General features: G+C 39.6%; 1 protein-coding gene across 3 annotated transcripts in view; it reads left to right on the top strand.

Moving 5' to 3' along the window:
• LOC114554001 (multiple epidermal growth factor-like domains protein 11) overlaps positions 1 to 23,379 on the top strand; it is a 194,169-nt gene that overhangs the window by 138,455 nt on the left and 32,335 nt on the right. For all 3 annotated transcript variants that reach the window (XM_028575535.1, XM_028575527.1, XM_028575544.1), the window contains exons 12-16: positions 4,796 to 4,916; positions 5,758 to 5,921; positions 8,704 to 8,806; positions 16,534 to 16,680; positions 18,829 to 18,963. In XM_028575535.1, the coding sequence (XP_028431336.1) occupies positions 4,796 to 4,916; positions 5,758 to 5,921; positions 8,704 to 8,806; positions 16,534 to 16,680; positions 18,829 to 18,963 (670 nt within the window). The remainder of the gene's footprint in view (positions 1 to 4,795; positions 4,917 to 5,757; positions 5,922 to 8,703; positions 8,807 to 16,533; positions 16,681 to 18,828; positions 18,964 to 23,379) is intronic.

Below are 23,379 nucleotides of genomic sequence, written 5' to 3'. Positions count from 1 at the left end.
ACAGTGGATGGACATGAAAGGGGGAGAGAGATGGGGGATGACACGCAGCAAAGGGCAGAAGGTCGGATTCGAACCCGGGCCGATGCAGGACTCAGCCAACATGGGGCGAACACTCTTACTGGGAGAGCTGGAGGACGCTCCAACCTCACATTTATTACATTTTTAACATTCACTAGTAGCCGAATCCAGAGTTATTAAACTAGGCATGATGAACGTGCATAATGGACACGAGCAGACTGCACTGCGCACGCTCATATGACTGTTCTCCCGAGGTCCTGTAGCTGTAACAATGGATAATGCTAAAGCTAATGGTTGTAATTCACCATGTGTTCTATTAATACATCCATGGTATGTATGCTGTAAAGCCTGTAACATGGATGAGAAATGAAGCCATGGATGTTATTAAGAGAAGCTCTGTTCATAAAACTGCAGGATAACCTTAGCAGCTAGCGCTAGCTAGTAGCACGACATAATGATTACATCTCCTTGGTTGTCTAAATACATCCATTGTTTATTTAGCTAAGCATGTAAACGACCAGGAACAACGAAAAACACAATGTTTAATGTTAGTGAATATTTTAGACATTGAAAACTGCGAGTTTATGAGTTTGCCACTTGTAAGAAACATGAGCGAGAAGCTCATTAACGAGCATGTTGCTACCGTTTGCTAACAACAATACAAACTGTTGCTAGTGCGCATGTCCATCGTGACGTCATGGGACAGTCAACGTGGAAGATTGGAGCCCCATGTTTGCTGTATGTGCTTTTGAGCACTCTGATTGGAATGAACGGGGCTTCCCGTCGAACGCTGTATCCAGTTCTTGCCCTGAGGAGATGCTACTTTCGAATCTTGCTAGCTTTCCAACATTACCTACCCTGCCTTTAACAGGCACATCCTTGTTTTTTTTTTATGTAACCTTTATGTCCTCTGCTCCACACTCACACTGTTACACATTCACACCTGGAAGATATAATACAGTAGATGTGTGTTTTTTTGCCATCTCCATGTAAAGAATTTGAGAGGGAGAATTTACACCTGCTGGCCTAAAAACACATTCCCCCAATAGATGGAAGAGCATGTAATTGATGTGATTTTCACCCCAAAGTGAAATTAATCCTGTTTGAATACAGTGTACTTATTTATTGCCTCTGATTTCAGATGTGAGGTAAGAAAAATGAAAACAACACGCTAATAAAGCACCACACAGCGTCTTTGAATTCCAAATGGCATGATAAATATCAGGGCCCATCGATCCACACGTATTTATTATTCCAGAGGACACTTGTTAGAACTCTGACCCCCCATGGGAAATTCTGAGGATTTTCCTCGTTGGGCCCACTCACGTTATTTATTAACAAAGGTTTTTTTTGTTTTTTTTTAAGTGCTTAATTCAACAACTTTTTAATAAGGCTCCTCTCTTCTCCTGTCTTTGCACATTTGCGCTGGCTTTGTGAATATTAGATTAATAGCAATTTAAAGGCAGCAGGTTGGGAGCAGGCAGCTTTAATTAGCACAGCTTATATGTTAAATAAAAGGTCCTGATCAATGCGCCGGCGTGCTGGAGGTTCAGGTTTATGTGGAGCTTGTTTCACAGCATAACGGTGCAGAATAAGGTTAGACATCCTGCTATAATGCCAAGCTGTCTTTTGGGCTGGTCGGATCATGTTCTCTATTTATTGGACGAGCACAGACGTGGTGTTTCTCTGCGGTTGTTTCATCAGCGATGATCGCCTCTCTCTCCTCCATAATACATGTGCTTGTTTGCTTTATCTCCGCCTTCAACTTCAACGCCATCGTGGTCCTGAGTAAGACCTGTTTCCCCCTGGAGCTGAGCTGTTGCAGAGTAAGATGGTGGTGAAAGCTCGCTGTCAGTCATTTTATTCCTGAAACTCGAAAGCCCTAAAACCGTGCACATACTGAGCAGGCCATCTCATGAAGAATACAAGCAGCACAGACAGCGAACGAGGGCTTCCGTCATCATGAAACGCCTCTTTGGACCGTTCTCAACGGTGGCAGAGAGAGCTTAACACACTGCAGCTAAAGAAAACACATTCAAATACATTTATTAATGTAGCAGACTGGGAGGTGTAGGTTTCACATCTTTAAAATATGACACAATGTACAATGCAGTTGTGTAGAATTCTGACACTCAGGTAAAATGCCGGAGGGTAAATGTGTTGCACTGAATAGTGAATAGGGAGTGAAATAGACGAAACTGTGTTCATACTGTATTATTTGGTTACTTGGGTTAAAGGTGCAGTAGGTAAGACTTATAAAAAAAACGTTCTGTCATATTTGCTGAAACTGACCCTATGTACCAGTAGAACTACATGAAGCCGGTACTTTAAAAACAAATCCGGCTCCTCTGGCTCCACCTACAGTCTGTAGTGTCGTTGCTTCCTGTTCATTTACACCAATCAGGGCTAGGGGGGGGTGTCTAACTGCGTGTCAATCATTGCTCATGCACACACATTCATTCTCCCTTGTGGAGGGAGGGGCTTAGAAGACCGTTTTGGGCTTTAGCATAAAACAGTCCCTCCAGAAAAACACGATTATGCGATCGCATAATTCAATGCATAATCAGCCAAAGTCCGTATTTGAACATTTTTTCAAATACGCCGCACTTTCGCCGCATAAATTGCAGATTTCCGCGCAAAATATGCGGTGCTTGCATGATTTCATAACCCCCTCATTTTCGTTGCAAAAAAGTCACAGATATCTTAGCAGAAAGTTGAAAAAATGTTGCGTTTACTTCACACAAGAGCAGCCATTTTCCCCTGTTGCCATGGGAACGTGTAATGTAATTATGCGACGTGAACATCATCGTAAAGCAGGGGGTTGGAGGTTGAATTTGACATGTACTTTGAGTCTCTTAAGTTGGTATCCAATGAGAAACCTATCTTAATATCTGATATTATCTGAAATGTCTTTATTTAAGTGCTCCTGCTGTCTACATTATTAACGATTTTTGAAAGTCTGTCTCTTTTGTATCTTTTATTTCCCTCTGTTTAGACTATTATTTTTATTTTTACTTTAATATTATATTATTTGTATATATTTTTGTATCTTATTTGTTTACTTATTGCAATGACTGAATATCTGTAAACTATTTTTGGAAATTATGTTTAAAAAAAGCAGGGTGTTGGGGGAATCACTTTTTCTTCTCTTTTTCATCAAAAGTTTTTGCAAGTTCCTGCAATTTTTGCAAGTTCCTGCAATTTCATCGCATAAAATTGCATAAATATCCCGCATATTCCATCGCATTTTTTAAGATAACGTGCCGCATAATCAAGGATTTTTGCCCACAACAATCACAAAGAAACTCAGTGTTTTTCTGGAAGGACTGATAAAAGGGGGGAGCGACTGAGAAGTTGTCGATGTTCACATTTTTTGGCTAAGTTCTGGATCTTCACAATCCTACCTACAGCACCTTTAATTTGGGTTTCTACTCTACTGTTTACATGCTTTAATGTTTTTTTATACTGTCTGTCTGAATATACCTGTATTCACTGTTTTAGCGCTTGTCTCTTTAAGCCCCCATCCTAACGAGCCTGCATGTTACATAGGAAGGGGAGCCAGAATCCAAATGGCTTGTTGAAGCCCATGTTTTCTGATCGAGGAAGCCTACAAACAACTGACTATGTTGTCTTATTTCACAGTTTAAGGGTTGTAAGGTGATAGATAGATATATCATTATTGTCATTGTGATCAGAGTACAATGACAATCTGTTTAGCAGCTCTTTAGCAATGTGCATAAAAGTTACCTTAATAGAACAAAAGTTAAAGTGCTCATATTATGCTCATTTTCAGGTTCATAATTGTATTTAGAGGCTGTACCAGAATAGGTTTATGTAGTTTAATTTTCAGAAAACACCATATTTTTGTTGTACTGCACATTGCTGCAGCTCCTCTTTTCACTCTGTGTGTTGAGCTCTCTGTTTTAGCTACAGAGTGAGGCATCGCACTTCTATCCCATCTTTGTTGGGAGTCGCACATGCTCACTAAGGACTACTAGCCAGTCAGAAGCAGAGTATGAGGGCGGGCCCTGACAGTACCTAGGTAAGGACTACTAGCCAGTCAGAAGCAGAGTATGAGGGCGTGCCCTAACAGTAGCTAGGTAAGGACTACTAGCCAGTCAGAAGCAGAGTATGAGGGTGTACCATGCTAGCAGCTAGGTGAGCATTATAACGTGTGTTCCAAAGTGACCACGTTGGTCTCTGAAGTAAAGGCTGGACTACAACAGAGCTGTTTGGAGCAGTTGGTGAACAGTGTTTTCTGTTGGAGATTTTAAGTCCCTTTGGGGAGGACTTTGGGCTTTTTCACTTTGTAAACCTAGAACGTGCACAAAAAAGATATATAACACAATAAAGGAAAGGGAAAAAGCCAAAAAGCATAATATGAGCACTTTAAATAAATAGAACAAAGACTAATAGAGCAAATATGAATAAAAGCTAATTATATATATATATATTTGTTGTTTTTCATATGTCCCCATTAACTATTGAGCTTTTGATAGTAAGTTTGCTAATAACTGTATGATATTTTTTTCCCTATTATTTCCCTCTCTCATTTGTCCAGTTAGTTAATTACTTAATTTCCAAAGAAAAGATAAATTAGAATTCAGAAAATGACATTTTTTTTTTTTTTTTAAGATAAACCTATGGTTGGAGGGATGGAAAGAATACCATATAAATCATGATTGATTTGATGGTTGTGGTTTTAAAATAAGCAACTATAAAAAATGTGAGCCTTTCCACTGCCATCAGCGTCCGTGTGTCTGTCCACTGTGTCCAGGGGGACGACTGCTCCATCAGCTGTCCTGCAGGCCTGTACGGGACCAACTGCACCTCGACGTGCTCCTGCCACAACGAGATCTCCTGCTCGCACATCGACGGCTCCTGCATCTGCAAAGAAGGTTCCCTTCCTTACACTGTTAAAGATCATTCATTTAGGGATTCATCTTAAATCTTGAACTCATTTCCCTCTCGTTTCCCTTATAGAAACATAAACACTGTAACTCGTATAATTATATATAATAAAACAGTGGTGGAAGAAGTACTCTTCTTCCACTACCAAGAAGTACTTTGCTGATTATACATCCATGCTTTTACAGTTGTGAGGTCTAATATATGGAGCCCCCCTGGGGGTCAGCTGAGAGAAAAAATAAACTAAACTGTGCGCACAGAATAAAAATCTGTTCCCTCGGTTTTATAAACTATTCGCACGGATTCATAATCTGTGCCCTCGGTTTTATAAACGTGAGCAGAATTAGAAAGATATTCACAGATTCCAACTTCCGGAATCAATTACTCTATATCGAAATGTTATTAAATCACAAACGACGCATCTTTCCTAACGTAGTAAGGTTAGCAACGAGCTACAAACTCATTTCCATCAAAACGAGCTGTCCTCCAACCTGGAGAAATAACACTGGTCTCTAGGAGCAGCCGGCGCTGAGACGGCAGTAAGTCTACAAACTACAACACTGACACAAAAATATTTATTCATTTAATGATTAATTATATTTAATTAATCAATTATAACTTGTCTCCTGTAAGTTGTGTGGACTAGCCGGACCCTCCTCCGCAGCGCTGTGGAGGAAGGTCTGGTAATGCAAGACTATCATTTTAGTGATATTTTAAGTGAATAAGTCAACTTTATTTTGATACAACCTTTCCAAACAAGGTGCAGGTGCACATGAATCACAGTAGACTCAAATGGATTGTCCGTCTGATCGTCTCCGTGTCTCTGTCCAGGTTGGCAGGGTGTGGACTGCTCCATCCCTTGCTCCAGTGGTGCTTGGGGACTGAGCTGCAATCAGACATGTCAGTGTGCCAACGAGGCAGCCTGCGACCCCGCCAACGGGACCTGCACCTGCTCTCCGGGCTGGAGGGACGAGCTCTGCGACGTACCGTGTCATGTAAGTGGTCGCGGCAGTCATCAGCTCTTCTGAGTGGAAAAAGCTGCAGCAGTGTCTTGCAGGAAGGGGTCCAAGTTTGGATTCAACTAAATTGATAAACACTAGCAACCTGACTCCGCCAGATGGATCACTTCGCATTTGCTCGGCATATCCATCTGGGAACTTTCCGTTGGAGAACTTTTGGGAAGGGGCGAAAATACTGGTTACCTGATTGGACAAACCACCTGTCTATCACCACCTATGTTGGTGATAGACGGGCCAAATCAACCAATCAGATCAAACTCTTGCCGAAACCAGTCGGGAGAAGAGCAAAAACATCTTTTCCTCCGAGAAAAGCCTGCCATTTTTTTGCTCTTCCTTCAATGAAGGAATACTTTCTAATTTGGATAAATCTCGCTGCGATAGCTACGATCATTTCATCCGTGGAAGCCGCCACGTTGTTTAGACTGAACAGTCGCTTCTCGTTGCGTCACACCTAAACCCGCCTCAAAACCAACGCTGATTGGTCGGTCTAATGTATGGAGCCCCCATGGGGGTCAGCTGAGAGAAAAAAAAACTAAACTGTGCGCACAGAATAAAAATCTGTTCCCTCGGTTTTATAAACTATTCGAACGGATTCATAATCCGTGCCATCGGTTTTATAAACGTGCACAGAATTAGAAAGATATTCACAGATTCCAACTTCCGGAATCAATAACTCTATAGCGAAATGTTATTATATCACAAACGACGCATCTTTCCTAACGTAGTAAGGTTAGCAACGAGCTACAAACTCATTTCCATCAAAACGAGCTGTCCTCCAACCTGGAGAAATAACACTGGTCTCTAGGAGCAGCCGGCGCTGAGACGGCAGTAAGTCTACAAACTACAACACTGACACAAAAATATTTATTCATTTAATGATTAATTATATTTAATTAATCAATTATAACTTGTCTCCTGTAAGTTGTGTGGACTAGCCGGACCCTCCTCCGCAGCGCTGTGGAGGAAGGTCTGGTAATGCAAGACTATCATTTTAGTGATATTTTAAGTGAATAAGTCAACTTTATTTTGATAGAACCTTTCCAAACAAGGTGCAGGTGCACATGAATCACAGTAGACTCAAATGGATTGTCCGTCTGATCGTCTCCGTGTCTCTGTCCAGGTTGGCAGGGTGTGGACTGCTCCAAAACCAACGCTGATTGGTCGGTCGTTTGGCGAACGGCTCCATATTTTCTCTATCTCAAGATGCCAGACTGATCTGCGAGTAGAAAACTGGAGCTCGCAAGATCAGGACGCTCTCATAAGGCTAAAATGCTAGAACTGCAAAGATGAATCGAGTACAGGGCTCCACACTAACTTTTTGCCTTGGTTGCACTGGTGCGCCTAACTTTTTTATTTAGGTGCACCACACTCACAAAATGTAGGTGCACCCAAATTTTTCGCCGTAACGCTGAATGGCGATACACAATATATAGCTCTGTAATTTTTTACAAAGTGGGCTAAATGTTTTAAGTTTTAAGTCAAAGCCACTTTTTACAAGCACTTTTATTAAAACAGATTGTGATTAAAATAAAATGCAAAGACAGGGTTTCCTTTACCAGTTTGAAAATATACAGCTGCAACACATGTAAATGAAGGTTATCTGAAATAAATAGCCTAGGATATATAAAAAAAAAAAAAATATATATATATATATATATATATATATATATATATATATATATATATATATATATATACATATACAGTACAGGCCAAAAGTTTGGACACACCTTCTCTATCAATGTGTTCCTTTATTTTCATGACTATTTACATTGTAGATTCTCACTGAAGGCATCAAAACTATAAATGAACACATATGGAAATATGTACTTAACAAAAACGTGTGAAATAACTGGAAACTATTTTAGATTCCTCAAAGTAGCCACCCTTTGCTTTTTTTGATAACTCTGCAAACCCTTGGTGTTCTCTCAATGAGCTTCATGAGGTAGTCACCTGAAATGGTTTTACCTTCACAGGTGTGCTTTGTCAGGGTTAATTAGTGGAATTATTTCCCTTATTAATAAAAAAGCAAAGGGTGGCTACTTTGAAGAATCTAAAATATAAGACATGTTTTCAGTTATTTCACACGTTTTTGTTAAGTACATAATTCCATATGTGTTCATTCATAGTTTTGATGCCTTCAGTGAGAATCTACAATGTAAATAGTCATGAAAATAAAAAGGAAACGCATTGAATGAGAAGGTGTGTCCAAACTTTTGGCCTGTACTGTATATATATATCTGAGAAAGCTCCTTCATAAGTTTTCAACAACAATAACAGACTGATTAAAAGAGAAAGAGGACGCCCGGATAGCTCAGTTGGTAAATATCGAGGTTTGACTCACCCCCCCACTCTCTCTCTCTCCCCTTTCATGTCTTCAGCTTTCCTATCAAAATAAAGGCCGAAATCTTTAGGAAAAAAAAAAAAAAAAAAAAGAACGACCGAAAGACCGAGGGAGTGTGATGGACTGAAGCATTATGCTAGGCTACTCAGAGAGTGACGGCTGACTCATTAGCGGCGTTACACCCGTCTTGTGTAGACTATGAAATGTCTGTATCGTCACTGCGCTGCATTTTTATGAACTATGATCCAGCAGGCTCCGTCTTAAACGCTATTACTCAACCAACTGAAGTTAGTTGCATTTAATAACTTCTAATGTGTGTTTCTTCTTCTCTGGTACGTTGCACAGTATATTAGTTATAGTTCTGCAGTTTAAAGTGCATTTGTATAATTGTGTCTGCTGTGTTCTGGCTGTCAGGAGGGATCATACGGGCTGGACTGCAGAGAGAGATGTGACTGTGTCAACGCTGACGGCTGTGATCCAGTGACCGGCTTCTGTCGCTGTGTGGCAGGTTGGACCGGTGAGTTAGGGCTACTAAACACTGTGACCATCAAAGGTTAAGTCTCCTGGCAACAGGAATGGACGCCCACATGCAGCCACAGACTCAAATGGTTGAGGAGATGGTATTTACAATACAAGAGCACCCGGAGGGAGGAGGGAAAGGAGTCTGTGGCTGAGGTGGTGCTGGCGACATAAATGGAGACAACAAATCAATATGACACAGGAGAAATTCAAATCTATAATTGTTAAACTGATGGAGAATTCAAGCTTGGATGAGTTTGACAGCTTCACAAGTCCCTGTGGACAAAGCACCTTTTAAGGGGAGCGTGCCTGTGTTCCCACAGCCCCATGTTCCCACATTTCTAAGATTTATTTTTCCAAAATTAGGCCCTATGTTGCCACGTTTCCTTTTTCATAAATTTGTATCAGATTGTATCCCCCTTTCTCCCAATTTGGTAGCCAATTACACCCAACCCATTATCCCCTAACCCTAACATAGGGCCTAATTTTAAGAAAAATCCTACAAATGTGGGAACATAGGGCCTAATTTTCAGTAGAAAAAAAGAAATTCTTAGAAATGTGGGAAGATAGGGCTGTGGGACCATATTGGGCTCTGGGACTATTGGGCTGTGGGAACATAGAGCTGACCCCCTTTTAAGAATAGGCTTTGCTCTGACTCTTGGCCTGTTTTTGTTAAAAGAATATCAAGGTCAAGATCAAGTGTCTTTGCCGTATGGAGTCAGGAACCACATGGAATGGAATGGAATGGAACACAACAGATCAAACAGATGGCATATATGAAACAGCATGTTAAAGACCATAAACAGTATAAGTTAGAGGACAGTATAAAAAATAATATAAATTTTTTTATATAATAATATAAAAAAGAACGGACAAATCCCCACACAAGCAAAGGACCAACAATCATTAAAGCAGTTAATTGGGTTTTAAAGTGAATGTGCGAAGATTACATCTGAAAGAGCTCGTAAAAACATAAGCAACCGACCACCTAAAGGCTGATTTATAGTAGTACGTAGTATCTACGCAGCCTACGCAAATGTGGGGATTTAGTTTATTCTTGTGCACTGGTATCTCTGCGTCGTTCTAGCGTATCTCTTTAAGAAAATATCAAAGCCGGTGTGTGCGTGCGTGGGGAGTGTGTGGTAGAGCGAATGAGAGAGTGACGGGGATTACCTTCGGAGCAAGTACCGACTCCGGCAGCGGAGACGGAGAAACAAAGTGTCTCCCCTGTGCTTTCTGACCACTGTCGGAAAGCTGCAGCAGGAAAAGTTAACCCCCTCCTTGATTTCGTGTCGTTCACGGAGAAGGAAAACATGGAAATAAGTAGAGGGAAATGCGACTCTACCAAGCCACGGCCGAGCCAATCAATCACAGTTGTTGGGGTCTGCGTCGCCGCGACATGTAGTTACATTTCTGGTGAGGTGCACGTCAGGCTACGGCTTTTTAGGGTACTGCGTAGGGTCTGTACCTACGCGTACCTACGTTCCACCATTGCACAAACTCTACCATAGCACCTTATCATGGTCATTGCATAACATGGTCAGTCCATACCAGACCTTTGGAATCACTTCACAAATCCTTAACTCTTAAAATGTATGTGAATGATTTGTATGTACATGTGGGATATATGTGTGTATGAGTGTTTGTTTGTTGTGTTATGGATGTCTAAGCTACTGGATGCCTAACATTTCTCTTGGGATGAATAAAGTATCTATCTATCTATCCATCTATCTATCTACGTGGTAGATTCAACCCTTTGCAGAAACTCTTTGCAAAAAAGAGTGGTGGAGCATTTTATAGAGCGTTAGCGTCTGCTTGAAGCATGAGAGCAAAAAGATTGGCCGCAGGATGACCAGAGGGGTCACTGACGATCCTGATCAAATTAACATCCTCAGCGGTGACCTCTTTCTTTGAACCTTTGTTTGCTTTAATATAAGTCATGTTCAGTTTGTAGCTCGGCTTCTTTTACCCGTTAATTGTCAATCAGGAGAGTCGTGATGAGCAATGATCGATATGAGCTGATGAATATGGAAAGGGGCGTTGTAATTCACTGCCAGAGGGAGAACTGGTAATGAGTTTGCATTTGGAGGAATTTTAATATATTAAAAAATATTTAAAAAATATATATAAAAAATCCAAGCAATTTGCAGTGTGATTGCTTTTCATTTAAATGTACCAATACAAGCATAAAGAAGAAAAAAAACTTAATGAATTTATTTTTTTTACTTCACTGAGCTCTCTCTCTCTGTTGGAATATCCCATCTGTTAATGCCACTGGGGGAAATATATGGTTAGGTATCTACATAAGCGTGACATGACACTGTCATGAACGTGTCATAAACATTATAAACAAGTCATAAACGTTTATGACAGTTTTTGTCATGACAAGTTATGGTTATGGTTAGGGTTAGGGTTCATGTGGTCATGACAGTGTCATGTATTCATGTCAGTGTCTTGATGGTCTTAAAATAGCAAAGACACTTGTGTCAGGCTTTGTGCTACGCTGTGCTGGGTGCAAGATAGGGTCCTTGGAGTCTCCATCAAATGAAAAGGGCGACTAAACCTGTATGACTCTGGTTTCAGAGAGCGGTACAGTCTATTGTGATTCCAATTTTCCTAGTGGCCGACTGTTGAACTGAAAGAATAGAATCAGCTGTAGACAAAAAAAACAAACAGACAAAGCTTGGTGAGCAAGATACATTCAAATAATTATCCAGTTCTTGTTAACATTTTACTCCACTGTTCCGCCCATTGATTGGCAAACCACACTCTAAGGACCGGGTTACGGTTGAACAGAACTATTTCTTACAAAGTGTTGTCCGATTGTGTCCCAAAAGTGGGAGATGCGATATTGTTTTAAGGGGACATATCATGAAAAAATCACTTTTTCAGTGCTTGACAGTACATGGGTATACCCACAAACGTGTGAAATAAGACACGCTAGTCAGTTTTTCGTGGACTGCCTTGATCAGATTACATGAGATCCAACAAGCCATTCAGATTTGGCTCCTCGTCCAATGTCACATGCAGGCTCGTTACAATATACCGCCCCCCCACCCTCCCCCCCCATCTGAGGATCTCCACCCACGACTTGAGAACTTCTTTTGAAAAGCTGCACCATATTTTTTCCCACAAGCCAATTAGAGCGGACTGGTCTTCAAGAGACAGGCGCAAAACTAAAGCCTTTCAGACAGAAGGTAAATACAGGCATATTCAGACAGACAGTATGATAAAAAAGTAATGTGTTTTGTGAACATTAAAGCATGTCAACATGTTCTAGTAGAAACCCAAAATACAAGCATGAACCTGAAAATGAGCATATTATGGGACTTTTAAATATGCAACAAACAGCGCATATTTTCAGACAGTCTCTCCTGGACAACATTCATAGTATTGCACCCGGTTGTTCACATGAAAAGTGACATAAATAGTTGCGTGATGAGTAATAAATGAAAAAGAAAGCTAGAGAGAGAATTCAAAGTTCCATTATCACCGGCCCACAGCTGACCCATCACGGTATGAAGTGGGTGTGAATATTGGATTGTCGGGGACTAAAAACTGTATAAACTTCATCAAAAACAGAAGCTATTAGATCAAACTGTGACATTAGAAAGCCTCGACTAGTTTAACGACTGGAAAAGGAACAAAGAGAAAGCAAAAACTGTTTTGGATGATTTAATACTTTTTCCTCCTGTGACGTTACTTCAGTCTGTCACACTACTGTCAACAATTAGTTTTAATACGTTTGCAAGTGTGAGCCCCTCCTTCCTTACTTCTTTATAGAATGGCACTGTGGGCTGATAGTGTCATCAACTCCACTCTCAAAATCCAGGAGAATTTAGTTTTTGCTCACTGACATCTTTGAGCACACTGAACTGTGTCACAGTACGTACTGTACTCAAAACCCAGGAAGAATTAGTATGCAGCATGGAAATAGGACACAGCATGTGTTTATGAAGATGAATAAGTAGAAACTGGATGAATATACTTGCAGTACTGCAAAAAAAAGAAACTACAGTTACTTATAAGTGTTTGTTTTAGACCTTTTCTTACACCAAGTGTTGTGAGCGCTACATGACCTGAAGTGGGTCAGGAGCAGTGACGGACTGGCCATCTAGAATTTGGGCAAATGCCGCTATGGGCCACTACTGATAACTTGTCTTTGGTTAATTTTGATAAGTTATTTTATGCATGCAGCCACAAATATTCAAGATTGTTCTGTGGCAAAGTGCGTGGAAAGATACACTCGGAAGGCACAGTTACTTATTTCCAAGCTCTGTTATTGACAAAAATAGGGCTGGTGTGTTGCAAATGCCAGGGCCGTTTTTTTTGCAAGGGGGTAAGCCTCTCTTCAGAACTCAAACCTCCTATGGCGCCATTTTTACTGTCGCACAGTAGAGAAATTACCGTATAGTACAGGAGAAGCTCACAGGCAGATTTTGACTTACATTAGCTGTTTAAGTTTAATTACTAATGTTAACTACCATTTTAGTTGGCAATAATTAGCCTGTGCCCTTGTTATCTCCTTACATATACCTACGCTCTCCGTCTAAGTAAGATTGGGAATGATTGAGATTTCTCTCGGCACAGCTACCAGAAGACTTCACACTTTTAGACACGTTGTTCACATCACATCTACGTCTTCTCTGTGAGTTGGAGGCTGCCCAGTAACGCTCAGCCATCACCGGAAAAGTGCTTCTAATATCCTTCACTGGTCTCCGTCCAGAGACACGGGATCTGTTGCTCCATTTTATATATACTGTCTATGGTTTTTTGATCCCAGTCCGTCACTGGTCCGAAGTATTATTTTATTGATCTCAGGTCAGAGTTTTACATTTTATTTTAGTGCTGCTGTCACTTGGGAGATGGATACTATGTGTTAGCTTTACACCACGCTCTGCCTAAGCTTTGTGCTACAAGAATTTACATTTGTCCTTCTTCTGCTTCATATCTCGTCCCCACCTTCTCGTCCCGCTCCTCCCTTTGTTTTAACTTCACAGCCGCACGAATGGAGCTTTTGATTTTCACCCACTTTGTGGCTCAGAGGTAGTTTATTAATTGAGTCATAATGGCGGCCCGCCTGTGCCCCACTCTCATATTCTCTTATGTTCTGTGTCAAAGGAAGTTTCTAATGAGCTGCAGTAAGCCAGGCAGCAGAGAGGAGGTGGGAGATTTACTATATTTGCACATACACTCTTCTTACTCTGTCTGTCTGTCTCACTTACTGTCTTTATATTTAGATGTGGTGGTAAGGTGTGTGTGTGTGTGTGTGTGTGTGTGTGTGTGTGTGTGTGTGTGTGTGTGTGTGTGTGTGTGTGTGTGTGTGTGTTACAGCTTGTAACTAAGAATTGATGAAATGTGAGTCTCTCGGGCACTGCCGTCTACAGACTGTCCCTTGTGAGCACCGAGGGCTCTGATCCATTCTGCAAGCCAACTTTTGTGTAGACAGACTGCTGCCTCTCAGGACACACACACACACACACACACACACACACACACACACACACACGCACGCAAGACTGATGAAAGAAGCAGACACTTCAGCAAATGATTAAAGGGCAAAAAGTCTCGGGCAGAATTTGGGGAATGTAGGCTTTTTGCCTAAAATGTTTGTTCATACAAACTTACATATTCGCACATGTGCTAAAACAGTTTATTGGTTCACAATATCTCGGGAAAACGGATATTGTTTTAGCTACTTTCTGCATATTTTTGAATGTTAATGTCAGTGATGGATTGACAAGTTTGTTTTTACACTGTAAAATGTCCCGTTCTGTACATATCTGGGGTACAATTATTTAATTATCAAATTTAAAAAATCCTAACTTGACTTGGTCAAAACTGTTTCAGCTACATAACCACTGCTCCACTCTTCATCCTCGTTCCATGATGTTTTATTTGCTCTGTTAGCTCGGCTCTGTCAGGCTGTCTGGAGGCACAGCGGTGCTTTGAGTGAATGCTAATGGCAGCGTGCTAATATTGCTGATAGGCGTGTTTACCATGTTCACCATTTTAGTTTAGCATTTTAGTTTAGCATTTTAGCACGCACAACAAATGCATTACGTCATGGACATTTAACTGAACAATTACTGTTACTTCGTAGAATAACTGTTAATGAAAATAATCATAGTTTTTTTTTTTACTGATTTAAAACGTGTGTGTATACATATATATATGTATATGCGTATGTATATACATTTGTGCGTATATATATATATACATACTGTATATATACACACACATACAGTATATATAAATATATATATATATATTTATGTGTGTATATATATATATATATATATATATATATGTGTAAATATATGTGTATATATATATAGTACATACATATACTGTATATATATGTATGTATATATATGCATAAAAGTAGATATGTATGGAAGAATTGACATACGTATGGTTATATGTGGTTAATGTATAGTGTCTTGAAATCAGTCCTCATATTTAGTTTTACATTCATTATTCCTTTTATTTTTCTTTCATGTTTTAAATTAAAATGTATAAGAGACGGTGACATGTTTGGTCGATATTTGGTTATCTATCTCAATAAAAAAAAGTAGGGCTGTCCTCGACAAAAGAAATTCTGATTTGACTAACACTCGTATGACTAAACGATTAGTTTAGATTTAATCGACAGATCTGTAAAACGGAGTTTCTCCACAAAGAATCCTACAAAAGCACCACTTTAAATCTAGTGTTTACCAGAGATGTGCTCAGAAGTTTAATTCATTCAGCATAAAAAATGACTAATCTGTAAATCTTAGTCGACTAAGACCAAAACGACCAATAATCACCTAAAAGGGGGCAGCGCTAATAAAAAGAGAATAAAATAAATACTAATCATCGGCTACGGCCCTGCAGTACTTCTTTGAGCCATTTAGATCTCAGTGTTTAAAGGATAAGGATGGAAATATTCTATATTTTTCTTACAGTCCAAGACCAAAACCAACAACATGTTTGTCCGTCCCTCAACACTGTCTGACTTCCTGTCTGTGGCTCTCAGCACCAAGCCCATTGGTTCCCACTGAAGACGTCAATCTCTGATAACACCTCACAGATATAGTTTCATTTAAAAAAAAGAACAGCTGCTCACTGTATTTTTTTATCAAACAAACAGGAGGAAATACTGCATTTTTGAATTTTCGAAAGGATAATAAACGGAAACAAACTAACAGTGGAGCTATATTGCACAGGGGAAGAAGATATATCAGGCTTTGATGCAAACCCAACTGTTGGTTTTTCATGTGATAAATTGGCCATACTAAAACTATAGAATATCACCAGCTTTTTTTCTTTTTAACAGGGAGATGAGTGTAGAGGAATTGTCTCTTTTTCTCTCTGATCTGTCACATCAAAATCCCCCCTCCCCTGCTGACTCAGTGTCTGAGTACATGCTTTAAAGGCCTTTTGCTAATGTTCCCTCATCTATCCCCTTTCTTTGCATCATTCGCTCTTCTCCTTTTTCAAGCTCAAGTGACACATCTGAAACTTTGTGAGCAGCATTTGGGAAGTCAGTTTGACTTCACTTAAAAGCTGGGTAGCTAAGAACAAAGCCTCTTGCTTTACAATAGACTATAAATGGGTGCGTGTGTGTGTGTGTGTGTGTGTGTGTGTGTGTGTGTGTGTGTGTGTGTGTGTGTGTGTGTGTGTGTGTGTGTGTGTGTGTGTGTGTGTGTGTGTGTGTGTGTGTGTGTGTGTTTTCTGCAGGTGTCCATTGCGACAGTGTGTGTGAGGAGGGACGCTGGGGACCCAACTGCTCCTACAGCTGCACCTGTGAGAACGGAGGTTCCTGCTCCCCAGAGGATGGCACCTGCGTGTGCGCTCCCGGTTACCGTGGCACCAACTGCAGACGAAGTAAAGACACATTTGACACACACACACACACACCTCACACACACTGTGCCTCCTCTAACGTAGCTGCAGTGCAGTGGTGGAAGGACTTGGATACAAAAAAAAACGTAGCAATACTAGAATTGAAAAAAAATTGAATTCTCAGTAAAAGCGCCTTTTGAAATGAGCTCCAGCATCAAAGTAAAGTTTGTGAAGAATGATAACAGTCACGTGTTCATGCATCAATAATTTAGAAAAAAATCCCCAAACGAGTGAATTTCCCCATTGTGGGATCAATAAAGTCTATCTTATCTTATCCAATCAAAATGATGATGTAATCATTTTATTTCTTTGAGGTCGGTTTTAAAATGAGCTCCACAAAAGTGCTGAACACATTAATGCATCGGTGTTTATTATTTAATAAGATAATAAACATTATTCTGAAATGGGCCATTCTGCATAATGAGTGCTTTTACTTTTGTTACTTTAAGTATATTCTGATGCTGATACTTTGTGTACTTTTACTGAAGTAAAATGTTGAATGCTGGAGTATTTCTGCACTGTGGTATGGCTACTTTTACCTATGTGAAAGAAGCGATACCATTGCCTGTTATTTGTCTCAAAAAGAAACTTTATCACACTTTACTGCAGAGACGCTAATCACATTAGAAACAATCAGCAGTGATCATTTATTTCGGTGATAAAATGCTCTGTAAACAACACCTCAGGAGTTAGAAAGTGATTTTGGTTGACAGTTCAGGAGAAATTCTTAGTTTTCAGATGAGCCACTGTGTTTTTTTTTTCTTGATCAGAATTACGTCACGTCATTTAGCTGACGCTTTTATCCAAAGTGACTTAGAATTGCTCTATATATGTCAGAGGTCACACACCTCTGGAGCAACTGGGGGTTAAGTGTCTTGCTCAGGGACACACTGGTTGATGTATCGCAGTGAAAATTGAACCCAGGTCTCCCACACCAAAGGTATGTGTCATATCCAATGCGCCATCACCACCACAGAATAAAACGTAAGTGGGAGCCCAGTGAATTGTGTGTGTGTGTGTGTGTGTGTGTGTGTGTGTGTGTGTGTGTGTGTGTGTGTGTGTGTGTGTGTGTGTGTGTGTCATCAGATGTAAGAAGGGATTATTTTAAAATCGGATTAATGAGAAAATTGTAACTCATCTGTTGTACAATCTGCTTAAATTAAAGTCTGAGGCTATCTGTTGATGTTGCTGGCAGTGGGCCTTTCTGCTGATATGGGTATATATATATATATATATATATATTCAGCATCAACAGGTAGCCTCAGACTTTGATTTAAGCAGATTGTACAATAGATGATTTACAGTTTTCTCATTAATCCGATTTTAAAATAAACCCTTCTTACATCTGATGACACACACACACACACATGCAAGCACACGCGCGCACACACACACATTCACACACACACACACACACACAATTCACTGGGCTCCCACTTATGTTTTATTCTGATTTTCAGACAAGAGAAAAACACGGTGGCTCATCTGAAAACAAAGAATTTCTCCTGAACTGTCAACCAAAATCACTTTCTTTTTCTGACGACACACACACACACACACACCAGTTTTTCCTCTGCTTCTCCCTGCATCAGAGTTATAAATTTAAAGGCTCTTGGTTCACAGTTTAGGCAATTATCTTAATTAGGAAAGTCCTGTAGCGTGAGAGAGGCAGTAGACCGGCCTGCACCAGCTTGTCTCGCCACTTAGAGTAAGATCAATTAAAGCAAATTAAAGGCGTCAGGAAGACGTGTGAGGGAGGATCTGTGGTGGAAGGAAAAACAAAGAAACGCCAATACTGCCAACAGGTTGACCCCGGAGAGCCGACAGCGGTCAAGGAAACACGTTCAGGGACACACTTTTGCCTGCACACACACACACACACAAATATATATGATGGATACAGCCTATATTAAGCTTTTATATACGTGGGGTCTGAAAACGTAGCTTCATTTGGGACTAAGTGGACCATGAAATCCATTATTAAAATGATCAGAGAACTAATCAGAGAAGTAATCAGAAGTTCCCTTTCGACTGAAATTGACTTCTCTCTCTATTTCACACACACGCACACACACACGCATGCACACAGAGTTTGCCCACTTCTAACAGTGGTGTTTGCGTTCTCTGCAGCGTGTTCGCCTGGTTTCTACGGCCATCGCTGCAGCCAGTCGTGTCCTCAGTGTATCTACAGCGACGGCGCGTGTCACCACGTCAGCGGACATTGCGAATGTCTCTCTGGCTTCTTCGGCTCCCTCTGTAATCAAGGTCAGTTGTCCTTTGTTTCAAAAACAACAAGCTGTGTTTGTGTGTCTGTTTTATACTGTTATATGCTTGCGATAAGAAATAGACACGTTTAAAAAAAAAAAGAAATGGAGCCTTCAAGATGTCTGACGAAACTGTTCCTTGTTAAATATGTGCCCAACTCAAAGCGCACAGAAGTGAAACTGAAATGAAAACGTGGTTGTCCCATGGCATCAGGTAGGTCTTGTCCAGTGATGCCACGTAACGCGTTACTTGTAACGCGTTACAACTCTAATCTGAGCACTTTTTTCAGTAACGAGTAATCTAAAGCGTTACTATTTCCAAACCAGTAATCAGATTAAAGTTACTTATCCAAGTCACTGTACGTTACTATTTGTCATTTTCCTTAGGAAAAATATATATTTTTGCTTTCTTCTTGCGTCTCTGGGAGTGAAGTCACGTATGCGACAAGTCACGTTTTCAGCATGAGGACAGTTCACGTGTACCACGCAGCGGCACAAACGTAAACAACAATGGAGGGAGGAGAGAGATGCGCGTTTTCTAGCTGGAAATACACTTACTATTTAGAGAGACGGCAATATTAACGTTCGTTGTACACTCTGTGCTGGTGGTGACAAAGTGTTATCTAGCTACAAAAACACTACGTCAAATTTGAAGAAACATTTGGAGTCACAGCACTGCAGTCAAACTTACAGAGCAAGTCCCAGCAGGTGGAGCGAAGCAGAGGGCAGGAGGTCCCCCACCACCCAAACAACAAAAGCTGGACTTCGGTGCAAAACCAGTAAGTGGGGGAGAGTTGAAGAAGTTGGTCGGGCAGTAGGCGGAAATGCTGCCCTTAAACACGGTTGACTCGCTCTCTTTCGTGCCATAATAAACCAGATCCTACTACTGGCAACGCCGAGCTGCTTCACAGTAAACCGGTTGTCATTTTTATGTTGAGGCTGTAGGGGTGTTGTCGGCAGTTGCTGAATGTAACTAATAAAGTAACTTGTAATCTAACTTTGTTACTTTTAAAATCAAGTAATCTGTAAAGTAACTAAGTTACTTTTTCAAAGTAACTGTGGCAACACTGGTCTTGTCCAGGTCTTGTCCATGTATGAAAGTATTGCACTTTCATACATTTTTGAGAGACACATTATAACGACAAAGCAGCCGAGGCAGAGATTCTTCTAGTTTCAGTCAAAAACACTGAATTCTGCAATTCCCATAATGCAATTTTACAGTATTTAATAAATCATAGACTGTAAAAATAAATAAAAAAGATGGACGACACGTCTCCACTTTCTGTGATCGGGCGCTGGAGCCAGGTGTCAATCAGGACGTTTCACCCCGTTTTTATGGGAAGGCAAGGCAGCTTTATTTGTATAGCACATTTCAACAACAGGGCAATTCAAAGTGTAGTAGTTGAAAACAATAAAAAAAAATATAAAGACAGATATCCCAGGTGAAAAAGAATTCTATTAAAAATATACTTTAATAAAGTGTACTAAGTATATTTTCAAAATTTTGTACTATTTTCGTCAAATCCAAGTATAGTTAAGTGTATTCAATTATGTATTAACTTCAACTTAACATTTATTTGACTACACTTCGAGTGTAAATAGTATACTAAAATGGAACAACTTTTTTTAAACTTCAAGTGCACTAAAATACACTAATGAAAATCAGGATTTATGAGCAATTAAGCACACTTACAGTGCAATTGCATTGTATTGCCATTCTTATTGAAATACACGTAAAAAGGCATTGCAGCGCAACTTATAGTTGTGTTTAAGTATATTTTGTGCATACTGCTATCATACTTATAATTACTATAAACTGTTAATTTAGTATGCCTCTGTGATATTTCAAGTCATTTACAAATGCACTTCATAACTATATTTAGTCGTTTTAAAGTGTCCCACTATGACAATAATAATGTGTTTTGAAGTGAAGTTCAATTACAACCTAAACATCATAACACATACTTTCAGTGCAATGTTATTATAGTGTTAGGTAGAAACAAATTGTTTGAAGTATATTTCATCTGTACTTTTTTCCCTATTTTGTTATACTTAAGCATGAATGTTGCTATTACACTACAAGTGTATTATATTACAATTCAGTTCAAGTGAAATTGCATTTCAGAAAAGGATCTTTATTATTGACACAAAAGTAAAACACAAAAGCAGATATTGGCATAAGCAGGAACCTTGAACAGTTAAGGCAGCGTCAAGAGAAAAAAAAAAAGAATATGAGCGATATCCGTTGTGCTCGGACATACACGGCGCTGTGGACGATGTCTTGCAAGCGGTTTCAGGAAAGTGGCGCCAGTGTTTGTTTGTGTGGCGGCCCACCCCCGCGAAGCTCCGACCTGCAGAGGAGCAGAAGAAAGTAGCTGCACCTTCACCAAAATGATGGCTGAAAAACAGAACTATTATGGTAAAAATATTTACTCGCCATGTGGCAGATAGCCACATAGATATAGATAGATATAATTTGTTATTATTTAAATGCAATATTTAATTTTTAATAAATAATTGTTAACAGCAGTACAGAGTCTGCAGTCTATCGCACAAACACTCAAGTAATAATGCAAACATTTGACGGTCAGTACCAGTTGCCTGGGGGAACATACGTGCCACAAACGGCAATTCCACAACTGTACAACAGCATGAAAGACGACATAGCCTACTAAAGGAGATCAAAGACATATTGTGTATATTTAAAATATCTTCCAGTTCTAGTGTTAAAATGATCTTTGAAAAAGTGTACCTGCATTATTATGCCATTATCATTATATTAGATAAAAATGGTCTCAGGACGACAAGATTATGGTTTATCACAATAATTTCTGGGACAATTTATCGTCCAGCAAAACTTGTTATCGTGACAGGCCTACTCGCTTTATACTGGACCAACGTCGAAGATCGTTGTTCCCATCAGTAACAACAACAGAGGAACATAGGGTCCAAGTTGAAAAACCCGAAGTAACCCTTTAAATTGTGCACTCTGTTTTCAAAGTAGTTTTTCAAATAACAAAAAATGTTAACCCTGTGTAAAAAAAAAAATTCCATCTGGTATAGCAGTACCAAAGATGCCTGTTGGTCTTTAATGAAGGAGTCTGTTTTCTCTAGAGAAAACTTTTGCTTGGTTTGCAAAAGGTTATTTCCATGCAGCTCAATGCAAATCCTTAATTCAAACAAAAAAAAACTAGTCCAAAGAGTACAGCCATACCAACGATGCCTTTAGGGACAACTACGCTGTTTGGTTGACGGCGCAGTCTCTCTGGCCCTTTCACTGGAAGAGCCTGTTTTTTAGAGCAAGTGCTTTGTTGGTAAGTTTCCCTCCATCAAGTTCCATGCAAATCTTTTGGATCGAAGGCGAGAAGCAGCTGAAGTTCAGGGCATACTGTACATTAGTCCAAACAGCGTAGCAACAGGTAATGCTACATTATAAAGATCTTGCAGGACAATACCAATGTCCCCTGGTTCATCACTTGAAGCATGTTCTTTAAGAACATAAATCCCAACGCTGGTTTCTTCAGTGGCCTCGTTGATGGCGTCTTCATCCATGCCCTATTAAAAAAAAATAAAAAAAAAAGGCAGTCAATAAGACCAATTGAGAAACAAATACACAAGTATTAAATCATAAGGGAGTAGTAAGTAGGGCTAATGATTTTAGAAAATAATCTAATTGCGATTTTTTTCCACAAATATTGTGATTGCAATTTAATATGCAATAATTTTTTAAGCTCTTTGTCTTCTGTATTATTCAACTAAGAGTAATACATCCTTGTATAGTATGAACAACACAAGATTAGATAGATTAAACAAACTGTTATTTCCTGGAGGCCAGGTCTGGATTTGATGATGAAATTAGGTGATTCATGAATTTATATGAATGACATCTTTTATTTAACTACTTCAATCACAGTAGTATATTGAACACTGACCAAGCTTGGTGTAAACGTTCATATGAAAGTTAGAAACAAATCAAACAAGCTAAAGTGCAGATTGCAAAAATATGTGGCTTTACCACACTTAGTAGTACTTAGATTATTTAATTATTATTAACTGTAATAAACATATATAAACATGTGGATTGCATTGTTTTTTTAAACACTACACTTTGAAGTCAACTACTGGTGTACACTGTCATATGGGTACATATTTCTCTAAGAATATTACAACATGGTTACTACAAAGGTACTAGCCTTGCTGTCAACTTCAAATCACGTAGGAAAGAGATTGACAGTAAAGACAAAGAAAGATACAAATATGAAGATAAGTAAAAAAATAAATAGAGGAAAGGTTAAAACTGAGACAAAAAGATGAATATAGTAGGAGAAAGATGAAAAATAAGTAGACGTTGGGCCTTACAATTTGTATGCCGTTCTTGCCAATAAATTGTGGTATGTAAAATATTTTACATAACCTT

Source organism: Perca flavescens, chromosome 1 (assembly GCF_004354835.1).
Source record: "Perca flavescens isolate YP-PL-M2 chromosome 1, PFLA_1.0, whole genome shotgun sequence".
NCBI classification, from domain to species: Eukaryota; Metazoa; Chordata; class Actinopteri; order Perciformes; family Percidae; genus Perca; species Perca flavescens.
This window is presented reverse-complemented; position numbering and strand designations above follow the sequence as displayed.